Below are 23,085 nucleotides of genomic sequence, written 5' to 3' on the forward strand. Positions count from 1 at the left end.
TTCCTTTGCAGGGAGGCTCTTAACATTTGTCTCTTGGCTTATCAGGATGGAGCAGCCTAGGCAACAACATCAAGGAGCTTTACAAAGCTGGAGCGTGAATGTGCAGTGCAGGCGACGGGGCAGGGAAGGTGCAGTCCTGGAGCAGGGGGAGCAGAAGGATGAGGCAGGGGGTGCAGTGGTTAAGGAGGGGGATCAGGTGTGGTGACGGAGCAGGATGGGGGGGTGTTGCAGTGAACGGTGCAGAGGATGCAGGGACAGAGCAGGGCATTGTGGGGATGGGGGTGGGGTGCAGTTACAGGACAAGGGTGCCGTGCTGGAGTATGGAGGTGCTGCGACGGAGACAGGGTGCAACGATGGAGCAAAGGAAGCAGAGCAGAGAGTGGGCCATTCAGGAAATGCTCTGAAGTAGCAAGCAGGTGCTTGGATTCAATGCTGATGAGGGCCACATATGCTAGTAGATAGACAGGGGAGGAACATGGAGGCCTTCCTGAACAGCCTCCTTACCACCTGCCTGGGGTAAATTCTCCCTTTAAGAAGTGTGGAAAATCTCATGAGTTATTCCCGTCTCCTCGTGGCATATGGCTGGAGGGCTGGTTTGGCCAGGGCTCCCTTCTGTTGCAGACGCCACAAAAAAGCCAAGTGAATGCAGGGCAGGGATGGCCGTCTAGCACACTCCAGACAGCACTCACCTAGAGCAGGCAGAGCCGTTGGCGTTAGGATGCTGGGGCCATGCTGGGGAGATCGGTGCACGTAGAGCGCCAGGAGAAATGCTACAGTCACCAACCGTTAAAAAAAGCAAAGCCCCAGGGAGGGCAGAATTCAGGCAGCCTCTGCAGCTGATTGGAGGGGGCGTGGGGCTGCTGGGGTGGGAGTGAGGGAGGGTTAAGCCACCATAATAAAATCAGATGTCTGCTTTCTACCTGAAATCACCACTGAGAGTGGCAAGACTCATCCCAGGTGTGGCCAAAGGATTGAAGACATGCACACCCTGGTCCCCAGAAGTGAAAGGCCTATGGTTTAATCCACTAAGCTTCTTAGCTTCCTTCCCCCTCCTCCATCTCTAAATTCCTGCAAGAGGGGGGGCTGGGGTAACAGAGTAGGAGGGAGGAGAGCGGGAGGGGCTTTGGGGAGCTGCGGGGGCGGGGGAGTTAATATCTATTAATAAGGCTAATTGGCTAAAGCAGCCACAGCAGGTCTCTCCCCAACGCCGGGAGAGCTCAAAACAACAATGCTGTGTTTGTGTGCAGGCCTCGTGAAGCACCGAGGGCGGGGAAGGACACCCCCCCCCACCCCCTACACACCACAGCGACCCAGCCGGAGACAGGGAGGCCAGGCATATTTTCATTAAAGCAGGTTTAAAAGGTGACTCTCAAACTCAACACCTGAGCAAGGGGCTGGCGCCACCGATTCTCCCAGGGGAACCAAACTCTGTGCAGGGGTAACGGGGGGGAAGCGAGGGGGGTGCCACATTTCAGTGCAGAGAGGTGGATGGGGAGAGGGTTAGTAGGACCCCCATTCCTTCAGATCTAGATACCCCCCGGTGCCGACGGTCTGTACTGGGAGAGCTCACCTCCCTCCCCTTCCCTGCCATTCTCTGGGCACCACTCACTCCACTCTCCAGCCACATCACCCTCCTCAGTAGTGCTCTGACCCTAGGAAACCCCACCACCCTGCCTCCCAGATACCCCCAGGCCTTCTCTCAGCAGGGCGGTGCCCTGCGCTCAGCTACGGGAAGGGAGCACACAACTTTGCTGCCCCCACAGGTGCTCAGTGTCAGGTTAGGCGCTCACCCACCTCTTACTCTGCTCTTGAGGGCCTGCCTGCAGGGAAGGAGCAGAATAGCCAAGGTGAGTGGGCAAGGAGCATGTACAAGTTAAAAACACAGCTCTAGCAGCTGCAGGCCTGCCTCTCTCTCTCTCACACACACACTACAGCTTTCCTCTGGGCAGTGGCTTTCACAAGAACCGGACACGGCTCAAAACACGCCACAGCCTTCGGTGCTGCTGTGAAGCTGAATTCAAAGGAAGGAAAGGAGACTTGAGTGAGGTTGCAGCACAGGAGAAGGGAGATTTTAAATGAGATGGAGAGTTGGTGAGGCCAAGTGAAGCAGGCAAGTGGCTCCAGGTAGCAAGAGCTTTGGAGACCTTTCCCACCATTTTACCCAGCACCAAGGGCCATAGCAAGGCTGAGGAGCAAACTCCCGGTCCCTTAGGTGGGTGGAGGCAGCAGACTCAGAGATTTATCTAGATGGTTCAGCCACTACAGCCACACGTATTAGCAAGGCTGAGGCACCACGTCTACACAGCCTGCAGCAGCGAGTCTCAGAGCCCAGGTCAACAGCCTTGGGCTCTTGCCACAGCGCTAAAACTAGCCGGGTTGCTATTGCGCCTCGGGCTCTGAAGCCGACCCAGCTTCTTAGGTTTCCATACCAAGCCCAAAGGTCTACACAGCTATTTCTAGAGCCGTAGGGCAAGCCCAAGTCTGTAGATGCAGGCTCTGAGACTGCCGCAGGCTGCCACTTACTGAGTAGACCTACCAAAGGCTAAGCTTTCCCAGGTCTTAGTTTCCGTGGTAGACACCTGCCCCTGGTATCTCTTCAGGGAGGCAGACAGGAAGGACGGTCAGAGGAACCAGGACACACAAGGAGATTGTGTTTTCCATTTTATTTTAAATATATATTATTGTTATTATGTACAGAACCAAACACAAGGCTGCACAGCTGGGTTTCCCCTCCCATCTTAATACAACCCTGGGGCTACCAAACAAGGGGGTGGAGGAGAGGGCACTGTGAACGGGCAGGCATCCTCCCCACAAAGTGCTTTGAAACTCAGTGGCCAGTTGCCAAAGGCTCTGGGGCGAGGAGCTGAAAGGAGAAGACCCCTGCTGTGCAGTTACCTGCTGACCCATCATGCAGGGACCTAACCCCAAACGTAGGTCAGGAATCTGCTCAGTGGCCAAATAACCGTCAGTACTTTACAACAGAGAGTAGGGCTCAGTAGGGTTCTCCGTTTCTCCTGCCAATATCACCCCATGCAGCGCAGGTGCACAGACCAATGAGGGACGCTCCTTCCTCCAGCTCCCAGTGCTTAGGTATAAGCAACCCCCTGCCCATACTACCAGCACCAGTATCCTGGAGACGCCTTCCACTCAGCGTGACCAGCATCACACATGCCAATCCAAAGAGAACGCTGAAGAAAACCAGGGAATCTATTTACTGCTGGAGTGTGCCAGACACAGGGAGTAAGACTGAGGCACGGCCTGAGAAACTGCACTAGGTTAGTGCCAACCTGAGGTCACAGTGGCCCAGGAATGGGTTGGGATTGTGTGTTTCTACCACATCTGCTGTTGTCAACCCGCCAGAATCCGCTGCTCTCCACGGCCCCCTTTCACCGGATGATGGGTGCCGACCGGTCGTTGGTGACAGTGGGGCGCAGCTTTACCGTGGCAAACGGGTTGGTGCCGCTGGAAGGAGAAAGGCAAGAGGAGAAAGAAAGGCTCAGGAAAGGCTGTTTCAGCACAGCCCAGCTGTAGGGCCCTGGCAGAGGCCCTGTCACAGAGAATGTTGTGGGGGCGCGCAGAAGAGACAGTAGAAAGCTTCCCTGCTGAAAGCAGGAAACGTTCTCATTCGGATGGGGGCCACCAGATGCAAGTTATCAATGTAGTTAATTATAATACATCCCCATACTCTCTCCTGGTAACCCATCCCCTGCCCCCCTGACAGGGCCACTCCCCTTCCCTCCCTGCATGGGACTTCCACACACCCCCTCCTCCTGACAGGGCCATTTCCTTCCTCTCCCTGACAGGGACCCTCCTCTTCATCCCCTCCTGGTAGAGCCACTCCCCACCCTCTCCCTGGACAGGAACCCCTCCTCCACTCTGGCACGGCCATTCCCCCCTAGCCTTGACACAGTTCACAAGATGAGCAATTAGCCAGTGATGGAGGAGGAGTTGTGGGAGGGAGGGCGGTGGCAAGGGTTCAAATAAGAGAGAACAGGGAGGTGGCTTGGGCATGTGGCTCCTCCTCTCCCCCTGCCCTTTGGCTGGGGCAGCAAGAGCCCCCCTCCCCGCTGTTGGACAGCATTTCCAAGAGTCGCCTCCTGCCCTGCCAGTCGCCCATCCCATCCCCCACTAGAGAGCCCACCCCACTTTGTATTCTCTGAAAGGTTCAGAGATGGAGAGGAGATGGTGAAAGCCTGTCAGATCTGCTTTGTCATCTCCCTGGGGCTGGTGCAGCTTGCTCGCTAGGATACATTTGCTAGAACCTGTCCAGAATAGCTCATGATGGGGCTTCCATACTGCTTCCTTGGGAAACTAACTGGCAGTCCAGCAGCTCTCACTGACCTGACTTTCCTGTCCTAATTTGCTCTTAGTTACACCTTCCCTTTGGACCCTTCCAACGGGGCAGTTCTGAGGGACCCAATTCATCATCTCCTCAATCTGGGAGCTCTTACTCCAGTTCCGCCGGGAGAGGCCAGAGAGGGGTCTGGGGGCCTTGCTAGAGACTAAGTGTTTTTTCCCTCCTCTCATTCATTGTTCTATTTTTTAACAGTGATAGGAGTCAGTCGACAGGGCAGTAATTGTCATGCTCACTGTTCCTTCCTTTTTTGGAAGACTGGTACCACATTTATTTTTCTCCAGGCACCTCCCCAATTTTCCAGGACTTTCCAAACAATGAGATAAAACCACCAGTGATCCCAGACTTCACTTACCGGGGGAAGAGTTCTGGCAGCTGCTCCTGCACAGCTGACTTCTGCAACGAAATGAGACAAAGGGTCAAAAGCTGAGAGCAAGCACATTGTGCAGGTTAGAGAGAGGCACAAAGAGAGGAGGAGGGAAAGACACACACACACGCACACACACATACACAGATTTTCAAAAGCACCTAAACAATTAAAGAGCCCCAGTCCCACTAACGGGATGATAGACTCCATATCCCTTTCTCCAATCTCCATTAATTGGACTTGGCTCCTAAATAGCTTAGGTGCTTTTGCAAAATCCCACTAAAGCAGAATTGCAGAGAACAAATATCCCCCTTTCTATGCAGGGGGAAGAGGGGATTTTGTCCCTCCCCCTACAGGCTCCCAGGCCCCCCTCTCTTTCTCAAGGAGCAGGGTGCATTTCTCATCACGGGAGTTTAGGATCTGCAGAGCACAGCAAAGAGCAAACAAACAAAACTGGCACTAGAATTCACAGGCTAGCATGGCCAGAGATGCCCTCTCTGATCACAGGAGGGCCTGGGATACCATCTCCCGCCCCCTGCATACTTCCTACAGCCTCATATATAGGGGCCTACTAAATTCACAGCTGTGAAAAACACGTCACAGACTGTGAAATCTGGTCCCCCTCACCCGTGAAATCTGGTCTTTTGTGTGCTTTTACCCTGTACTATACAGATTTCACAGGGGAGACCAGCGTCTCTCAAATTGGGGGTCCCGACCCAAAAAGGAGTTGCAGGGGGGTCATGATATTGCCACCCTCACTTCTGCACTGCCTTCCAAGCTGGGCGGCCAGAGAGCAGTGGCTGTTGGCTGGGTGTTCAGCTCTGAAGGAAGCATCCTGCCAACAGTAGCACAGAAGTAAGTGTGGCAATGCCTTACCAGGCCACCCCTACTTCTGTGCTGCTGCCTTTAGAGAATGGTGGCTGCTGACTGAGGGTCCAGCTATGAGGGCAGCAGTGCAGAAGTAAGGGTGTCAATACCATACCAGGCCATTCTTACTTCTGCGCTGCTGCTGGTGGCGGCGCTGCCTTCAGAGCTGGGCTCCTGGCCAGCAGCCACCACTCTCCAGATGCGCAGCTCAGAAGGCAGTGCCACCACCAGCAGCAGCAGAGAAGAAGGAGTAGCAGTACTGCAACTCACCCCCACCCAATAACCTTGTGACCCCCCACAACTCCTTTTTGGATCAGGACCCCTACAATTACAACACCAGAAATTTCAGATTTAAATAGCTGAAATCATGAAAAATAAAAATTTTAAAATCCTATGACTGTGAAATTAACCAAAATGGACCATGAATTTGGTAGGCCCCTACTCATATAATATACAGATACAGCTTTACAGCAAGATCCCAACATACGCTGCCCCAAATTGTGCCTCTGGGCTGCCCTGGAGGGACCAACCCTGGGAGGAGATGCTACAGCCCATTTCATCCTGGTATCTGCCGAGCCTCCAAAGTGAGTGATAACTGATGATAGTGGGGCTTGTGATGCAAATATCTGCCCCTCTAAGTACTGGATTAAGACCCCAACTCATTTCACACAGCTCGCTCCACAGCCATCAGCTGGGAACGACTTTCATTGACTGCTGACCTACGGCTGGGTCAGAGCCAGAGGAGAAAAGCTCCCACTCCTCGATCCCCTGAGGTGTCCAGTTTCTCAGCCTGGAGCTGGATTGGAACTAGTGACTTTTAGGGGGTAGGTTAAATGTGTCCATCCCAGTCCCCTGAGCCAGGCAAACTGGGGCTTCACCAGAACTGCCAACCCAGAGGTGAAAAGCTACATATTCCATTTCTCAATCCCTTGAACCATCCAGAGCCCTCCAGCCTGGGACTGGAACCAATCACCTAGAGAGGACAGACTCTCTATCCCATCCCCCAATCCCCTTTGGTATCCAAACACACTTCCGCCCTTCACCCTGCCTTCTTACCCCATTCTGGGTCCAAACTGGAACCTAAGATCTCAAGTGAAAGCCTCTATTCCCCACCTTGCTGAGACCCGAGTGCAGGCCCTCTACTCCCAGGCTTTTATTCACCCTTCCCCATCCTCAGCTACCTTTAGCAGAGGCACTCAAAAGAGCTATCCCTAGCCCTTCCAGGGAGAGAAGGATGGCATCTCTGTCAGCTGGTCCCCAGCCCAGCTCCATCACTCATGCTCCTACTTTTAGCAGAAAGAGCTGCTGCCCCGAAGCCACCAGAAATCAGGCTGGGATGTCATAGAGAAGAGGAGTAAACTGAAGGGCCTCTGCTGGGTAATAAAGGGAAGAAGTGAGAGGAGAACGGAGGCCAGGGCTCTCCCACAGGATAGGGCACAGAGTTTGCTAGGGATGGGTGGACAGGAGCTGTGCTGAAAATGACTTCATCCTGCAGGGAGGTTCAAAGGGATGGAGGGGAGCAGCTGTAAAGTAGCCCCTGCCCAGCGGAGTAGCTGAGATCAGCTAGGGTGGATTCATAGATGGCCAGGAGCAGCACTAAAGAGGCCCAGCAGCAGGGCCATCCTTAGCCATAGGCAGAATAGGCAGCCGCCTCGGGCACCACTAGGTCTGGGGGCATCGCTCTGCTGGGAGCCTGGACAGACGGGAAGCAGTGGAGCATGTAAGAGCAGGGCTGCTGGGTCCTAGAGAGAGATGAATGCAGCACAGTCTGAGGGAGGGGATTGGCTGCTGGGGTCTCTGGGAAGGGGTGGGGGAAGGAACTCACCTGTAGGTGACCAGATGTCCCGATTTTATAGGGACAGTCCCGATTTTTGGGTCTTTTTCTTATATAGGCTCCTATTCCCCCCACCCCCATCCCAGTTTTTCACACTTGCTGTCTGGTCACCCTAGGTACGGGTAATTGGTACCTATATAAGACAAAGCCCCAAATATCGGGACTGGCTCTATAAAATCAGGACATCTGGATCTGGTCATACTAGCTGGGGAGCACGTCTCTCCCCTGGGCTGGCAGTGATCCATCTCATCCGAGGGGAGCTGCACAGGGCAGGATGAGCTGCTGTGGCTCCATGGGTGCCCCGTCCCTGAGATCAGATGCTGTGCTAACTTCACCATGGTCAGTTAGGCTGGCGGTGGTGCCCATTGGCGTGTGATCGGACCTGAGGATTTGCTGCTGCTATTGCCACTCTGCACCCCAAGAGATGGATTTTGGGGTCCTGCAGTTTTCCACCTATCTCCTCCTCTACTGCAGCTGTTGGACCAGCAGGTTAGGGGGTGAACTAAGCATGAAAGCAGTACTGTGTTGCCATTTAGACTGTAATTTAACAAATTTGGTCCCCAAAAATGCTTGCTAACAATCCTGAATTCAATTTCAATATATTTTTTTAAAAAAATCAATATCTTAGCCAAAAATAGAAAATTAAGTTGTTGACTATTATTTGTGACAAGTTTGGTATGGGGAAGGGAGTGGGCCAGTTTTCATCAGAGAAACAAAAAATGTTGACTGACTTTCCTATAGCCCTGTTACTGCTAAATAGAGCCCTCCAACAACTGTAATATGCTCATCTCTTTACTAATGTATAGAGAAGGGGTCGGCAATCTACGGCACATGTGCCAAAGGTGGCACGCGAGCTGATTTTTGATGGCACGCAGCGGCAGGCTGAGCAGCTGAGCCCACTGCTGTTCTGGGGTTCCGGTGGCTGCCCCATTGCCACCCGGGGTCCTGGCCGCTGGCCCCACTCACCACCCACTGCTGGCCTGGGGACCCCCAAGAAACCCCAGGCTGGCAGCGGGCTGAGCAAGCTGGCGGCTGAGACCCTAGCTGAGCCATTCAACCTGCTGTCGGCCTGGGGTTCCATTCACTCACCTGGCAGTGGGCTGAGCAGGACTAACTTCAACAAAATAGGAAAACAAGAGCAACTAATGACAAAGTGCAAGAACCTAGAGCAGTGGTCCCCAACCTTTTTCGTCTGGCGCCCACCAGACAAAGGACTGTGGCAGTGGACAAGCATCCGTCAAAATGCCGCCAAAATTCAGCGGCATTTCAGCGGCGACGCCTCTGGATGACGCTGTTTATCGGCAGCAAGCATCATCATCCAGAGGCATCGCCGCCTAAATGCCGCTGAATTTCACTGGCATTTCAGCAGATGCTTGTCCGCTGGCCAGTACGCAGGTGCACTGAGAGGCCCCTGCGGGCGCCATGGCACCCACGGGCACCGCTTTGGGAACCCCTGACCTAGAGAGCCTCCTGAAACACGGCGATCATTTTGATTTAAATGGACTTGAACTGTATGAAGAATTGAGTACACTGTCATCAGTGTTGCCACATGCAAAATCGATGATGGACATTGTACAATTTACTCATACCAGCAAACTTGTTGACATATATCCTAATGTGTACATTGCCACGCATATTCTACTGACAATTCCTGTAACAGTAGCATCAGGAGAACGGAGTTTCTCAAAACTAAAGCTCTCTAAAAACTATCTCCGCTCTACAAGGAGTCAGGAACACTTGATTGGTCTTGCTATTCTTGCAATCGAACAAGACATCACTTTGTCTTTGTCATATGATGACATTATTACTGATTTTGCAGCCAAGAAAGCCAGAAAGATTGCTTTTAATTAAAACAAATCCTTGTTTCAATACCTCTTCATAGAAATTTCCAATAAAATGTTGACAAATTTAAAAAATTATATTATTTGCATCATTCTGTCAAATCAGAATTTTTTCTACAGTGCTACTTCTTTAGTGCTAGTCCATCAGCATTACAGTGTGCTTAACTGTGTTAAACTGGTTTTAATAACATGCATGTGGCAAGTTTTCCAATACTGTAAGCTTATGTTTGTGTTGCTCAGAGCAAGACAGGCACAGGGGCACCAGTTTAATAATCCCGCCTAGGGCACCATAAATCCTAAGGACGGCCCTGCCCAGCAGCATGGGCTAGATGGATGAAATCTGTGATGCAGTGAGGTCAGGATGACCCTTCCCTTCCCACTAAGCCTGGCTGGAGTTGGTGTGTATCATGGCATCACAGAAATGTAGGGCTGGAAGGGACCTCGAGAGGTCACCAAGTCCAGCTCCCTGCGCTGAGGCACCGACTAAACCTTGACCATCCCTGACAGGTGTTTGTCCAGCCTGTTCTTAACAACCTCCAGTGACGGAGATTCCACAACCTCCCTTGGCAACCTGTTAACTATCCTCAATTAGAAAGGATGTGAAAGCGAAGGTCAGTGTTGGTTGAGGGACACACCCTAGCCCACAGATCCCCTCTCACTGCCTTAGCTCAGGTTAGAATAGTGCTGTGCCCACTCACCTTGGAATCCGAAGGAGCAGCAGCGCTAGCCAAGCTGCTCTGGCGGCTGCCAGCACCAAGCGAGGCTGGAGAAGGGCTTGGTGACTGGGGCGAGGCAGCGTTGTGTCGGTAATTTCCTGCTGACGGGACACTGGGGCAATCCAGGCCATCCATGCTGTGACTGCTCCGCAGCGGGAAGGACCTGAGCAACAGGGGAAAGGAGAGATTCCAAGAAGAAAAGACCCGAATCCAGCTCTGGGGAAGAGTGCTCTGGGATCTCTCCATACAGCACATGTGGTCTGAGACTTCCCCTCCCAGGATCTCTCCAGAGGGAATGTGTCCCTTGTGAATCCCTTCCAAGAGGTTGCCGTAGGGCAGGGGTTCTCAAACGGGGGGTCGGGAGGGACCCCCTCAGGAGGTCGCAAGGTTATTACATGGGGGGGTTGCGAGCTGTCAGCCTCCACCCCAAACCCCGCTTTGCCTCCAGCATTTATAATGGTGTTAAATGTATAAAATTGTTGTTTTAATTTATAAGTGGGGGGTCACACTCAGAGGCTTGCTGTGTGAAAGGGGTCACCAGTACAAAAGTTTGAGAACCACTGGCCAAAGGGAATATGTACCCCTAGGATTTACCTCCTAGAGATTTAAAGGCCCCTGGAAATATTGTGCCATAATGGAAGCAACACGTCAGAGTTTCATTAAGAAAAGCCATGTCCAAGGGTGCCAATGGCCCTCAGACAAGTTTTTGAGCATGCCCAAGAGCCATAGCCTTGATGGGCAGCTCCACACAGGACAGTGCGTCACACAGGCACATGCTCGCATGAACGACATACAGACATGCACTTCAGCAGGTCCCATTACCTGGTGGGTGGTTCCTTCAGGTCTCTTTCTCCCCCCAGGGGCTTTATGAAAGCTTCAGGGAACCAGCCACTCCTAAGGCCCAAGAGACAGAGAGGACAATGAGCCTTTGCAGCAACACGTTTCTTAGCATTCTGCTACCCATCGTGGAATCTGGCCAGGGCGCTGGGGCGAACACGCTCATTGCATGGAGGGCCCTGATGAGATCTTAAAATGGCCACCAGCCACCAAGCCCTTTGCCTTGTGTCTCAGCTGAAAGAACAGCACTTCCAGCAGCACGTGGACCCCCATCTAGCACCAGGCCAGGGCCTTCGTTCAGGGACGACTTGGAGGCAAGAGCACCATTTACTAAGCCACCGGCACCTGGGTTTTCCTAGGAGAGCTCCCCCCGCACTGTTGGGAGTGGGCTCATATTGGACACTTCTTTGGACAGAGACAAGGCTGACCCCAGAAAGTGAAGACAGTTTTGGAGAATCCCCTGCGACTCTCTCCTGGAAACTCCCCTGCTCCAAAAGGTAGACACAGCTGGGATGAATGAACCTCAAATAGAAAGGCAGCATCTGGATAAGAACTATATGGCAAGCAGGTACCCCACAAATTCCAACCCACACCCTGCCCCACATTGCCAGTAAGCCATGCCCCATGTCAGATACCAGGCCAGGGATGGCACCAGTTGTGCCATTCGGTAACTGTTCCCTGTGGTGCCAAGCACTGTGCCATAGCAGTAGCTGCTGCCCATGTAAGTGAGAAACGCCTCGGCTAGACTGAGACTGGCATTGCTTTTTTAAGCAGGAAGCTTAAGGGCAGGGCATTAACCCTTGGAGTCCAGCTCTTCACAGCTGGCTTGCTGCCTTCACCAAGATCCCCCATCCAGCTCAGCACCACGGAGACAGACTGAGTGCACTTACATGGATGATCCCTCTAGCTTGCCGTACAGCCAGCCGTTCTGCACCTCTGGGATCAGCACCGTGATGACGTCCCCGAAGTTAAACCCTAGCAAGGTGCGGTTGGTGCCAGCAGAGTGGGGCATGATTGCCTGGACTCTCAACACGCTGCTGCCTCCTCCCACGTGCTCTCCGAAGGAGCTGGAGCGTGAGCGCTGGCCGGCGGAGACCAAGCCTGCCAGGAGCAGCCAAGGTGTGAGAGGATTCAGAGGGCTTCTTTCGACCTTAGACTCCCCTAGCGACCCACCACTGGTGGAGTGAGACACCTCCATTGTCCATTCAGACCTGGGCTTCCCTACCCCACTCACAGAGTTTCCCTAATGGGGCCCTGACCCTGCCTGTTTGGCTCCCTGTTCATTCACTCGTGGGCTTCATCCCCACCCTCCATGTACCCTGTCCTCTCACCCTTGCATAGAACAGGTGCCCAAGTGCACCCTGGGACAAATGAATTATGGGCCGCTTTGTCCCTCCCAAATCCAGCATGTATCTGCTCACATAAGGTACAACCAGCCCCACACCACTGCCCCCATCTACCCAAACTTACCAGCAGATGAAGTCTTCTGCAAGCCTCTTCTGGTTGGCTCTGGCTGAGGAGGGTGTCTAAGAAGTTCTGCAGGCTCCTGGGGGAAGGGGCTTGAATTACGTCCAGTCATGGCTGAGCCAAAATCTCCCAGAGGCTTCTGAGGCTGTTGGAAGGAAATGAAGGTGAGCATGAGCACTACACAGAGGAGATCCCTCTTCAAGAGAAGCCTGGTCCCTAAAGGAGTGTATCCCTCTCCACCCCCAACACTCCTCCACACACACAACCTCTCCCCTCCCGCCTCCCACACCTCGTCTTGGATAGCTAATGCCACCAAGGGAAGACAATCAGGTGAGGCCCTGGAGGTACAGACTAATGGAGTACACATGGGATTGCCTCCCACCCCAAAAAAAAACAGACCCTGGGGAAAAGCTGGGCTGACCCTCTGTTCTGGGATCTGGAGGGGAGAGATCATTTGTTGGCATTTTTCTCACCATGTCGAGGTGGCTGGGGGTCAGGCGGCCTGACGGATACCCCTGGCCATGGGAGGCACTGAGCAGGCTCGGGGAGTGTCTGCTGCTTGGATTGCGGATGGCCTCCAATTGCTCCTTCCACTTTGGCACCTTGCTCTGTATGATGCCCCAGGCCTGGGGAGAGATAGAGAAGAGAGATCAGGGGAAGAATGGGAGCAGACCAGCTGTGAGGGGGAAAGCTACAACCTGTATCCAAGTGCAGTGTCCTCATAGCCACCAGCAAGGTGAGGCAGGTGAGACACTCTTGCCACTCTACGAGCCCCTCAATGCTGACTGGCAGAGGACCAACTGTTCTGTAACTCCCATCAGGCCTGACACACTCACTACCCCAACACACTGCCATCACAGCATTTATCTGTGACGAGTGTTGTGTGAAATATCAGTGGAAAGCTGGCGACACACCAGTCATGAATATCATCGAGTGCTGGACGGTGTGTAAAGAGCTATGTACGTGCGCCAGAAATACGTTTTTGGGGCAGACCTCATAAACAAGTTTGTCCTAGACAAAGGAATGCTGATTAGCCTGTTTGCCTGGGTCTGTGGTGTCAACTGAGCATGATGATGTCAGAGACAGTTTGCCTCTGAGGTAAACACCAGTTATCAGGAGGATGAGGAAATAGCTTGGTGCTGGCACACCGCAGGATACCACAGTCTGAACCCCGGCGGGTCGTCCTAACTCTTAAGAAAAAGACAATGAACTTTGAGGGGTATAAAGAGAAGCAAAAGGGTCCCTTATGAACCATCACTTAGTGGACAAAGAGGCAGTGCTCTCTGTATCTTCGAACGGTGGATCCCGGAAAAGCTGCTTTAGGTAAGAAATTTTTTCTGAGACAAGGATTGTAAGGTACACATCCCCACATAGAATCATTGAATCGTAGGACTGAAAGGACCTTGAGAGGTCTTCTAGTCCAGTCTCATGCACTCATGGCAGGACTAAGTGACTATGGCTATGTCCATCCCCGCAACCTCGGGCCACACCCCCTCCTTACCCTGCTGTAGACCTGGAGGAAAGTGCTGGAGAGCAGCTGGTGCTTTTCAGCCAGGAAGCGGTAGCGGCGCTTCTCCTCCAGCTCAGCAGCCCTCTGGCTCTCAGAGACAAATGCCTGCATCTCCGAGTGCAAGCGCCTCACCTTCTCCTGGGTGGACAAGAGGAGGAGGGATTGATGTCAATGCAGCACCCTGAGTCTGCTCAGAGCAGTATTTGGGGGAATAAACCCAAGGTTCCCCTCAGCTGGCTGCATCATCAGCCTTTATAACCCCGTTGCTATGCTGAAGCAGCACACAACATTTATAGGGATCGAGCCCCAAATCTTATTTTAGTCTTTCCACGCAGTTTGCCTCAGAAACATCCTGCAGGAGGGAGTTCCAAAGATTAACAGTACCCTGTGCGGAAAAGTATGTCTCCTATCTGTGTGTCAGCTTGCTGCCTTTTGCAATCCAAGGAACAACCCCTTGTGTTCTAAGTAAGGGAGAGACAAGCTATAAACTATCTTGGGCTCTGAAGGCATCATCAGCATCAGCTTGTGATGACCACTCTCCTCACTCCAGACTCTCCTGCGTCTCAGGGCCATCCTTGCTTCCACTTCATTTCCCACCTTCATTTCCCAGACGTTTTTGTCCTGAGTCCTCTCCATCCTCCACAGCTCTGACATGCACTTCTCCAGGTTGGCAGCCCTGTGTCGGTACTCCAGTTCGTAGCGCTGATGGCTATCCTGCCGGGAGCACAGAAGGAGACCAGAGACTATGAGGAACGTTTTCTAAAGCATGGAAGGGACTTAGGAGCCTAAATCTCATTGAAAGTTAATGGGCCTAAATCCTTTTTGAAAATGGGACTTAGGAGCCCAGTGAATCCTAGCTACCACAAAGGAGAGCTGGCCAAGTCAGCCCATGAGGACATGGCAGCTAGACAGAAGGAAAGTCTCTCTTTCTCCAATTGGCGAGAGACACTTCCCAACCCCTGCCCCAGGGAAAGCCTGGAATATCCTTGGAAACGCCTCAGGGATGAAACAATGATTTAAACCATCGAGAGGGTGAAAGCCTGAGCTGCGCTGAGACTCAAAGGAGGGAGGGGCACAGCGAGGGTGTGGGGAGAGAGGTCCAGCACCCTGCTTAGGGGCTGGGGAGAGGGAAGCCTGCAAAGAGCTCAGGAGGGACAGGGAAGGGCTGAGGCTCACGCTGATGAACTGCATGTCCAGCTTGGTGTTTTTCTCCATGTGCTGCAGCAGGTCTCCGTGGAATGTCTGAGCCTAGATGAGGCAGAGAAGTCATTAGAAACTGCCCCTAGCAGCTGGTATTATTGGGCACTGCTGACAGCTGGGAGGTGAGGGGACCTGAAAAGAGAGAGTTAGGGAGTGCCAAGAGAAACCCCCCCGTCCTGACTCCTGATGGACATGCTTGGCCAGGCATCTGCAGACAGAGCCGATACTGTTTTTCCTCCCTCCTTTTGTCTTGTCTAATCAGACGGAAAGCTCTCTGGGGCGAAGGCTGTCTCTCCATGTCAGGGGCAAAGGCTCTCTGTCCTCTAGATACTGCTGTCATATCAATAACAACCGAACAGCGGGAAAGGGTTAACATCCTTGTTTTTCACTAGTCCTCTCCTTCTCTACTCCACCCACAACAGCACTATGGGGGGAGGGGAATGGAAATATTGGCACGTCATAACTGGATGCTGCTTAGATCACACATCCCTCCTAGGGTTGCCAGGTGTCCAGTTTTTGATTGGCACGCCTGTTAAAAGTGCTAAGGCAGGCTCCCTACCTGCTGTGGCTCCACATGGCTCCCCAAAGCAGCGGCATGTCTCCTCTCCAGTGCCTATGCACCGGCTCCGCAGCACCCATTGTCTGGGAACCACAGCCAATGGGAGCAGCACTTGCAGATGGGGCTGCACCTCCACGTAGGAGCTGGAGAGGGGACATGATGCTGCTTCTGGGAGCTGCTTGAGGTAAGTGCTACCCATAGCCTGCACCCTGTTCCCCTCCCATGTCCCAACCCCCTGCCCCAGCCCTGATCCTCCTCCTGCCCCTCAAACCTCTCATTCACAGCCCCATCCCAGAGCCCACACCCCTAGCCGCAGCCTGCACCCCCTCTCACACCCCAGGCCCCTGCCCCAGCCTGGAGCTCCCTCTCATCCTCCAAACCCCTCAATCTCATTCTGGAGCACCCTTCCGCACCCCAAATCCCTCAACCCCAGCCTCACCCTGCTTGCACCCTCAGCCGGAGCCCTCACACCCCCGCCCCGCACCCAACCCCCTGCCCCAGCCCAGTGAAAATAAGCAAGTGAGGGTGGGGAGAGTGAGTGATAGGGGAGAGGGGGCGGAAAAGGGGCAGGGCCTCAAAGGAGGGGCAAGGCAAGAGTGTTCAGTTTTGTGCAAGTAGAAAGTTGGCAACCCTAACCCCTCCCCCAGTTCTGCTCACCACAAACTGGGAGCAACCCACCCCAAACTCTTGGTATGGAGACAACAGATGGCATCTAGCCACTGCAGCTCCATTAGGTCCAGCATACAGCTAGGGGCTGCTCCCAGTAGAGATGGGCCATGGCAAGATACTCACCACTACTTCCAGGTCAGAGTTCATATGCCTGTGGGTGTCAGACATCTGCATCAAAATTTGACCTTCAAGAAAAGAGATCAAAGTATCATAGTCAGACCTTCCTCCTTGCGTTTATCATTCTCCTGCAGCAAGTTAAAACAAAGGGGCCATTAGCACTAATCACCACTGTTACATGACCAGCACAGCGTTATCTTGGTGCAAAAGTCCAACCACTATCTCTGTGCATTAGCTGTCTGCTGGGGCTGGGTCCAAGGTGTGAGGAGAAGGTTTCAGCCAATCTGCTCCGTTCTATAATAGCTGCTCAATCCCTTTCTATAGTTTCACTGATTATCATCAGAATATGCATGTTATAAACCACACCTGAGGGCTAGTGGCTTAGAGCACCATGGGAAACTGAGGTACCAGCTCCCAGTCTTCCAGTCTCTTGCACAGTGCAGTTAGCAAGGGGTTGGAAGGCTGGGATGTATGCCTCAGGGCAAGCCATTGTGTACATTGACTATCTGCCCCAAGGACCCTGGATTCTGCATGACACTGCGGCAGCAGGCCAAAAATTTGGTGACAGCTTTATCTACATGAAATATCCTTGTCATGGTATAATTCCCCACTCTGAACCTTAGCGTCCAAAAGATGGGTACCAGCATGAATTCCTCTAAGCTCAATTACCAGCTTAGTACTTGTAGCGCTGCCACCAACCAGGAATTCCAGTGCCTGGTACACTCTGGTCCCCCCAAAACCTTGCCCGGGGACCCCCAAGACCCAGACCCTCTGGATCTTAACACAAGGAAAGTAAACCCTTTCCCTCACCGTTGCCTCTCCCAGGCTTCCCCTCCCTGGGTTACCCTGGAAGATCACTGTGATTCAAACTCCTTGAATCTTAAAACAGAGAGGAAAATTCACCTTCCCCCCTCCTTCTCTCTCCCCCTCCCAGACTCTCCCTGAGAGAGAAAGTAATCCTAACACTGAGAGAAAATTAACCTCTCTCTCCCCCTTCCCTCCTTTCTCCCCACCAATTCCCTGGTGAATCGAGACCCAGTCCCCTGGGGTCTCACCAGAATAAAAAAACAATCAGGTTCTTAAACAAGAAAAGCTTTTAATTAAAGAAAGAAAAACAGTAAAAATTATCTTTGTAAATTTAAAATGGAACATGTTACAGGGTCTTTCAGCTATAGACACTGGGAATATCCTCCCAGCCTAAGTATACAAGTACAAATTAGTCAAGTATCAGAGGGGTAGTCGTGTTAGTCTGGATCTGTAAAAGCAGCAAAGAATCCTGTGGCACCTTATAGACTAACAGACGTTTTGGAGCATGAGCTTTCATGGGTGAATACCCACTTCGTCAGATGCATGTAGTGGAAATTTCCAGGGGCAGGTATATATATGCAGGCAAGCTAGAGATAATGAGGTTAGTTCAATCAGGAAGGATGAGGCCCTGTTCTAGCAGTTGAGGTGTGAAAACCAAGTGAGGAGAAACTGGTTTTGTAGTTGGCAAGCCATTCACAGTCTTTGTTTAATCCTGAGCTGATGGTGTCAAATTTGCAGATGAACTGAAGCTCAGCAGTTTCTCTTTGAAGTCTGGTCCTGAAGTTTTTTTGGCCATCCTATTAACTCTTAACTATCCATTCTATTAACTCTTAACTATCCATTTATGACAATCCTGTTTGTAAAGAATGCAGAATTAAATCATCCTGCGCACTTAGAGGTGCCCGCCCTATGTGGCTTATTGTGATATTACATTCCATTTAGTTTACACTGTCCCCATGTTTCTGTTTGAGATGTGCCACAGATTTTTGTATGAATATGTTGCGATGGATGGGGGTAGGTAGAGTGACGGGCTGCTGAGTAGGAAGCAACTGGGGATCTGAGGAAGGTCTGGGAGGCAGTTGGGGAGATAAGCACATTAGCTGGATCTTTTTGCTAACGTGATCAGCAGTGAAATAGTTAAATTGCCATCTTTAGGTTTCAGAGATGGCCCATGTAGGTGAATGGGGGCTGTCTCCCGTCTCTCTGAGTTCTCAATTTAGGCCGGCTGCAGACTCACAAAGGCAGGACAGCATCCGTTACAGTTGGTTCATATATTCAGAGTTTCCTCACTGCCATGACAACACAGAACATCGTTTGTGTGAAATGAAAGCTGGGACACTTGGATCAGAATTCTGCAGCCAGGGCTGGATTCCAGGGCAAAGCCCCTAGCTATGCGATCCCCTGGGCTCCGTGCTCTGCTCTACCACATACAGCAGGAGGCCTGGGCGTCTGTCTCTGAGGCAAGTGGGATACGGGGAGGCTAAGCCTAGTGCTCTGAGGGGGTTAATGCTCTGCAAAGCCACATACGAAGCCTGGCTTTCAGGCCTTGGGATCAGTGGGGGCTGGGAGTGTTGCACAGACCAGGCCTAGCACATCTGGGGGTTAGCAACGGGTGTTGTCATGCAGGAGACTCAGGCTCCTTTCCCAGTGCAGTCCTTCGTTCCTCATGCCTCTTGGTGCGATGGGAGCACTGGGGCGGGGAAGGGCTGGGCTGGGCTGGGCTGGGGAGGAGGTCAACATTTCAAATTGACCCACCTCCCAGAGACAGTCAGTAGGAGAAACTTACCCAGCATTTGTGAGGTGGAGCTCTGCAGGGCTTGCTCCCCAATTTTCTGTATTGCCTTAAAATAGACTTCAGCTGCCTGAGACAGTGCTGCAGAAATATAAGGAGAGAGGGCAGCTGGATTAAAGCTTCCCTAAATGACCCTGCTCCATCCTTGTCCTCTTCCCCCTTTTTCTTCAACTCTTCCCTTCTTTGCCACCTCCCATCCTCATCACCTAGTCTCCTGCTACCCACAAACTCAGAACAGCCCCAGGAGCACAGACTGATGCCCTCCACCTGCCAATCAAGGGTGATGTCCATGGACACAATCCAAGCTGTCCCCCCACTAAGCACAGGCGGAGTCCAGACAGCACTCACCATGGAAAGCACGTAAGTAGTTATTGCCCAGGTAGACCAGGTTCTCCAGGGCAGGGTTAAACTGCTCCAAGATGCTCTGTCATCCATCCAAGTTGGGGAGAGGGGTGAAAGAACACCACAGGTTAACGCGATCCTCCTCCACACCCCAGGGCCTGGGATGAGGCCTGTGCCCTCCTTATGTGATTCATTTGACAGAGCTGCGGCCTACCCATCCCACCAGTCTCTGGTTTCAGGCTCAGGCACCCTTCTCGTTGGGGAGGTCCAGTTCTTGCATCTTCTCTTCCAGCAGAAAGCAAACATTGGGGTGAGGTGATCAGGAGATCACCCTTCCCTCTGAACTTCCCCAAGTAGCTACTACCCTCACCCAGAATGTAGTAGGCTTCTTTCTGCCCTCAAGGGTGGGTATTACTTCCTGGCAACTATGTCATGATCATCAGGGCCCCACAGGTTGATAGAGTCAAGGCATGGTGCAGTCTTAACCCAGCCTCATATGTCTATGTACTGTATTAACCAAAGGTGGGCAGTGTGCACAGCACCCCTTATTACATGCCATGCAGGGGCAGCAGTCTGGAAATTCGGACGTGGGATCTAAGCACTGCACAAAATTAAGGAGACAGGCCCAGCACAGAAGGAAGTGCCCTCACTTGTACACTCCAGCCCAGCTGGGCATGGTTGTGTGCAGGATTCTTTTAGAAAGAGCTCCAATCCAGGCAGCATATTTACCAAAAAGGTGCATTGTATAATTTGATCTGTACATCAGAGACCAGTGAGATCAGTCTGGTCACTTTGACAAGGAGCTGCACAGCCACTAATCTACCCTCAACTTGCGGTCAGAGAAACTAGTGCCTAGGCATGTTTGATTCACTTGGGAGTTTTAACTCTTGTCTACATGCACTGGAACTCTCTGCTGTTGAAAGGGGTTTTTCTCTTCCCCCCAAATTCACTACAAGATGCCAATTATAAGCAGGTCTCATGCTGTGTGTGCATGGGCAGATGTACACTTGTAACTAGAAAAACACCTGTAACAACTTGCATTCATGGAGAGACACAGTAATTGGCCTGGACACATAGTGGCACTCACTAATCCTTGGTGTCTCTTCAGACATACACAGATTTTCACACCAGTCATGCAGAGCACACACAAGGGAGCTCTCACATGCCTCCCCCAGACACCTTCAATACAAGTGTTCCCCCCTCCTCCCGAATATAGTTGTTAAGAGATGGGCCTTTCCTATTAGGTAACACGTAATTCACCCCTCCATTACCGAGGCAGAATTACTCCCCACGGTGTATTCTCCAGGGCTTTGATCAGTCTAGTTTTACAGGTTCCAAGCAATGGGGCTTCCACCATTTCCCTGGGAGAATATTCCACAGTCCAGTAGATCCTCACTGTCCGGAAAGGGTTCCTAAGATCAGCCAAAATGCTGCTCAGTTTCAGCCTGTTTCTTTCCTGCTTTATCCTCTTGGCTCACTCCCTCCCTCCTTTCTGGGACAGCCCCCTCAGATGAGCCTCTCTAGCTCTCCCATAGTAGGGATTCACTGGGAAAGGTGCTCTGCCTTAATACACCAGAATGCCCAGAGGTTAACCCCAGCACTGCTGGGTTCTGCGCTGAATTACACCACGCACCCCTTTGGCCATCACTCTGTTCTCACACCAGGCCAGGATTCATACAGCCTTGGAACTACACCACTTTACACCAGCTGAGGATATGGCCCACAGATGTTAAAGCAAATTAAATCAATTAATTAATTTAATCTCCCCCCCAGAACACTCCATTTCTCTTGTGCTTTTAAATCCTTTATGAAGGATCCCCCAACCCCATGCGTCTCTCACCAATTGGGAACAGCCCTTTCACTCCGCAGCCTGCAGAGAGGTAACAGCTCACCTTGTAGATGAAGATTGTGGATCTGTAGGACTGCTCCATCTCACCAGTCTTTTGCAGGGAGGTGAGGGGTTCCCAGAGATCAAGAAGTTGACGGGGAGAGGACGAGTTGTCCTCAAAAATCTCCTGAGAATCCAATTGCAAGGACCTAGATGGGTTGAGACACTCTCTACCCGGCACAGCAGGACACCAGGAAGAAACATGTCCAGTGTGAAGGGATGAGAATGCCACAAGGAGGTTTAATAATTCACCAGTCAGGATGCTAGAACTTGATCCTTGAATGTAACCAGACACCAAGGAGAGAGGAACCTTGTGCCAGCCATGAGGGTCATGTGACTTTCTCCTTTACTTATTTATTGCAGGTTTCGGTATACAGCTCACCCCTCCCCCCCCATACTATCATGTGCTGGTCCAGTCATCTTCATTGTGCCTCACCACTGTGACGCAGATGCCAATGGGCACCAATGGGGAAAGGGTTCACTGTTCTTTACAACCACCTCCTGTCTCAGACCTTACAAACTCACTACACCCAATACACCACTTTCATGGTCATTAGCCACAAAGGGTAGCGTGTAAGGTCTCCACTGAAAGCTTGTAACTTACCAATACTCATAATCATTGTGAGACATGTGTACGAGGGACGTTTAAGGAATAATGTAGCTAAAATCACGCCCTTATGGCCTTGGAGCAAAAGGTGAATCACCAGGAAATAATGTGTCTCAGTGATGGCCCATTCAAGTGGGAGGAAGTTGTCACCCTGTATTGCTCAGTTGTCCCCCTTTGCACCAATCCAGAAAAGTCAATGAAAAACCAGCGAAGTATAAACACTGAAACCACTTGGCATTGGCAGTGGAAAGGATGGCAGGACAGCCAGGGAATCGCCCTGTCTGTGAATAAGGACAAAAGACTGACTGAGGATATCACAGGGTGGAGAGAGACACTCTGCACCCATTCACTGAGGAGGTACCTTGATGAGCGGGGTGCTTCGTGAAAGACAGGATCCTAGTTCCTTGGGGGCAGCAAATGCCTAAGGATTTTGTTTTGTATGGAGCCACTTGTTTTCATCACAAACTTGTTTCTATTGAATCTCTATTTGTTCTTAAATAAATGTCCTTGTTTTACTATAATTGAACACAAGTGCTGTGTGATAGGGGAGCAGTGAGCTAAGGTAAAACTGCTAAACTGGGGTACACTCTTCCCTTGAGAATGGAGAGCCTGGGATTTCTGGGGGTATCCAGTGACAAGGGGCTGGACACCACAGGAGGACACTTTGAAGGCTAGAGGCTGGGGAGCATTTATAGTCAACCTGCAGGTCAAAGGCAGGGCCCATACAGCCCAGAGGAGAGCGCCTGAGTGGCTGCCAGGCTGGTTGTGTTAGGGAACTAACACCCAGCTGGGACAGGCAAAGACTCCCCGCATAGGAAGCTACTGGCAACAGCTCTGTGTGCCCCAAGAGTCACAACCACATCCCTTCCCAAGTCTTAGGGAAACAGAATTTGCTCAACCTTACACCACCAAGCCCCACTAGTGGGCTTCTTTTAACTCCTTCATACATGCAACCTGGTCTGGTTGGCATCTCTACTCCAGGACACCACACCTCTGCCCACAACATATCAAACAGGCCCCAGGCCCAGCACAGTTCTCCGAGGTGGGGGAAGCCCCTCTCTTTACAGGTGCTAATCTTTTGGATGAGATGCAGAATCAACACCCTGATACCTCATGATCATTAGATTGCAATGCACTTTGGTGTATCCTCTGTTCTCCTGACCCAGTTCTGGGTTGGTACAGACTGCTTGTCCAAAACACCCGCACAGCTGTGTGATGTTGCTGTGCATTGTTAATCAGCCATTACATTCCACCTGAGAAGAGGCTGCACTTCACTTGTGACTGATCCCTTCATACAGATAGAGGGCAGGA

The 23,085-nt window shown here is 51.9% G+C and overlaps 1 protein-coding gene across 1 annotated transcript; it reads right to left on the bottom strand.

The window, feature by feature from the left end:
- Positions 1-2,725: 2,725 nt before the first annotated feature.
- On the bottom strand, positions 2,726-22,156 carry BAIAP2L2 (BAR/IMD domain containing adaptor protein 2 like 2). The gene is made up of 14 exons (XM_030546182.1): positions 21,172-22,156; positions 19,286-19,361; positions 18,932-19,018; positions 16,345-16,406; positions 14,970-15,041; positions 14,391-14,507; positions 13,785-13,931; positions 12,757-12,909; positions 12,287-12,428; positions 11,707-11,917; positions 10,802-10,873; positions 9,962-10,142; positions 4,710-4,750; positions 2,726-3,462 (listed from the first exon to the last, which is right to left on the bottom strand). Exons 1-14 carry the CDS (start codon positions 21,208-21,210, stop codon positions 3,387-3,389), a joined length of 1,476 nt encoding a protein of 491 aa, XP_030402042.1. The 5' UTR covers positions 21,211-22,156; the 3' UTR covers positions 2,726-3,386.
- Positions 22,157-23,085: the final 929 nt, after the last annotated feature.

Source organism: Gopherus evgoodei, chromosome 1, assembly GCF_007399415.2.
Source record: "Gopherus evgoodei ecotype Sinaloan lineage chromosome 1, rGopEvg1_v1.p, whole genome shotgun sequence".
Taxonomy (NCBI): domain Eukaryota; kingdom Metazoa; phylum Chordata; order Testudines; family Testudinidae; genus Gopherus; species Gopherus evgoodei.

Bases quoted from the DNA above. Each gene is read 5' to 3' on its own strand.
- BAIAP2L2 (XM_030546182.1), bottom strand. From the start codon at position 21,210: ATGGAGCAGTCCTACAGATCCACAATCTTCATCTACAAG. The intron at 19,019-19,285 runs GTGAGTGCTGTC...ATATTTCTGCAG, and splicing joins CTACTTACGTGCTTTCCATG to CACTGTCTCAGGCAGCTGAA. The intron at 15,042-16,344 runs GTGAGTATCTTG...TGCCTCATCTAG, and splicing joins ACTCTGACCTGGAAGTAGTG to GCTCAGACATTCCACGGAGA.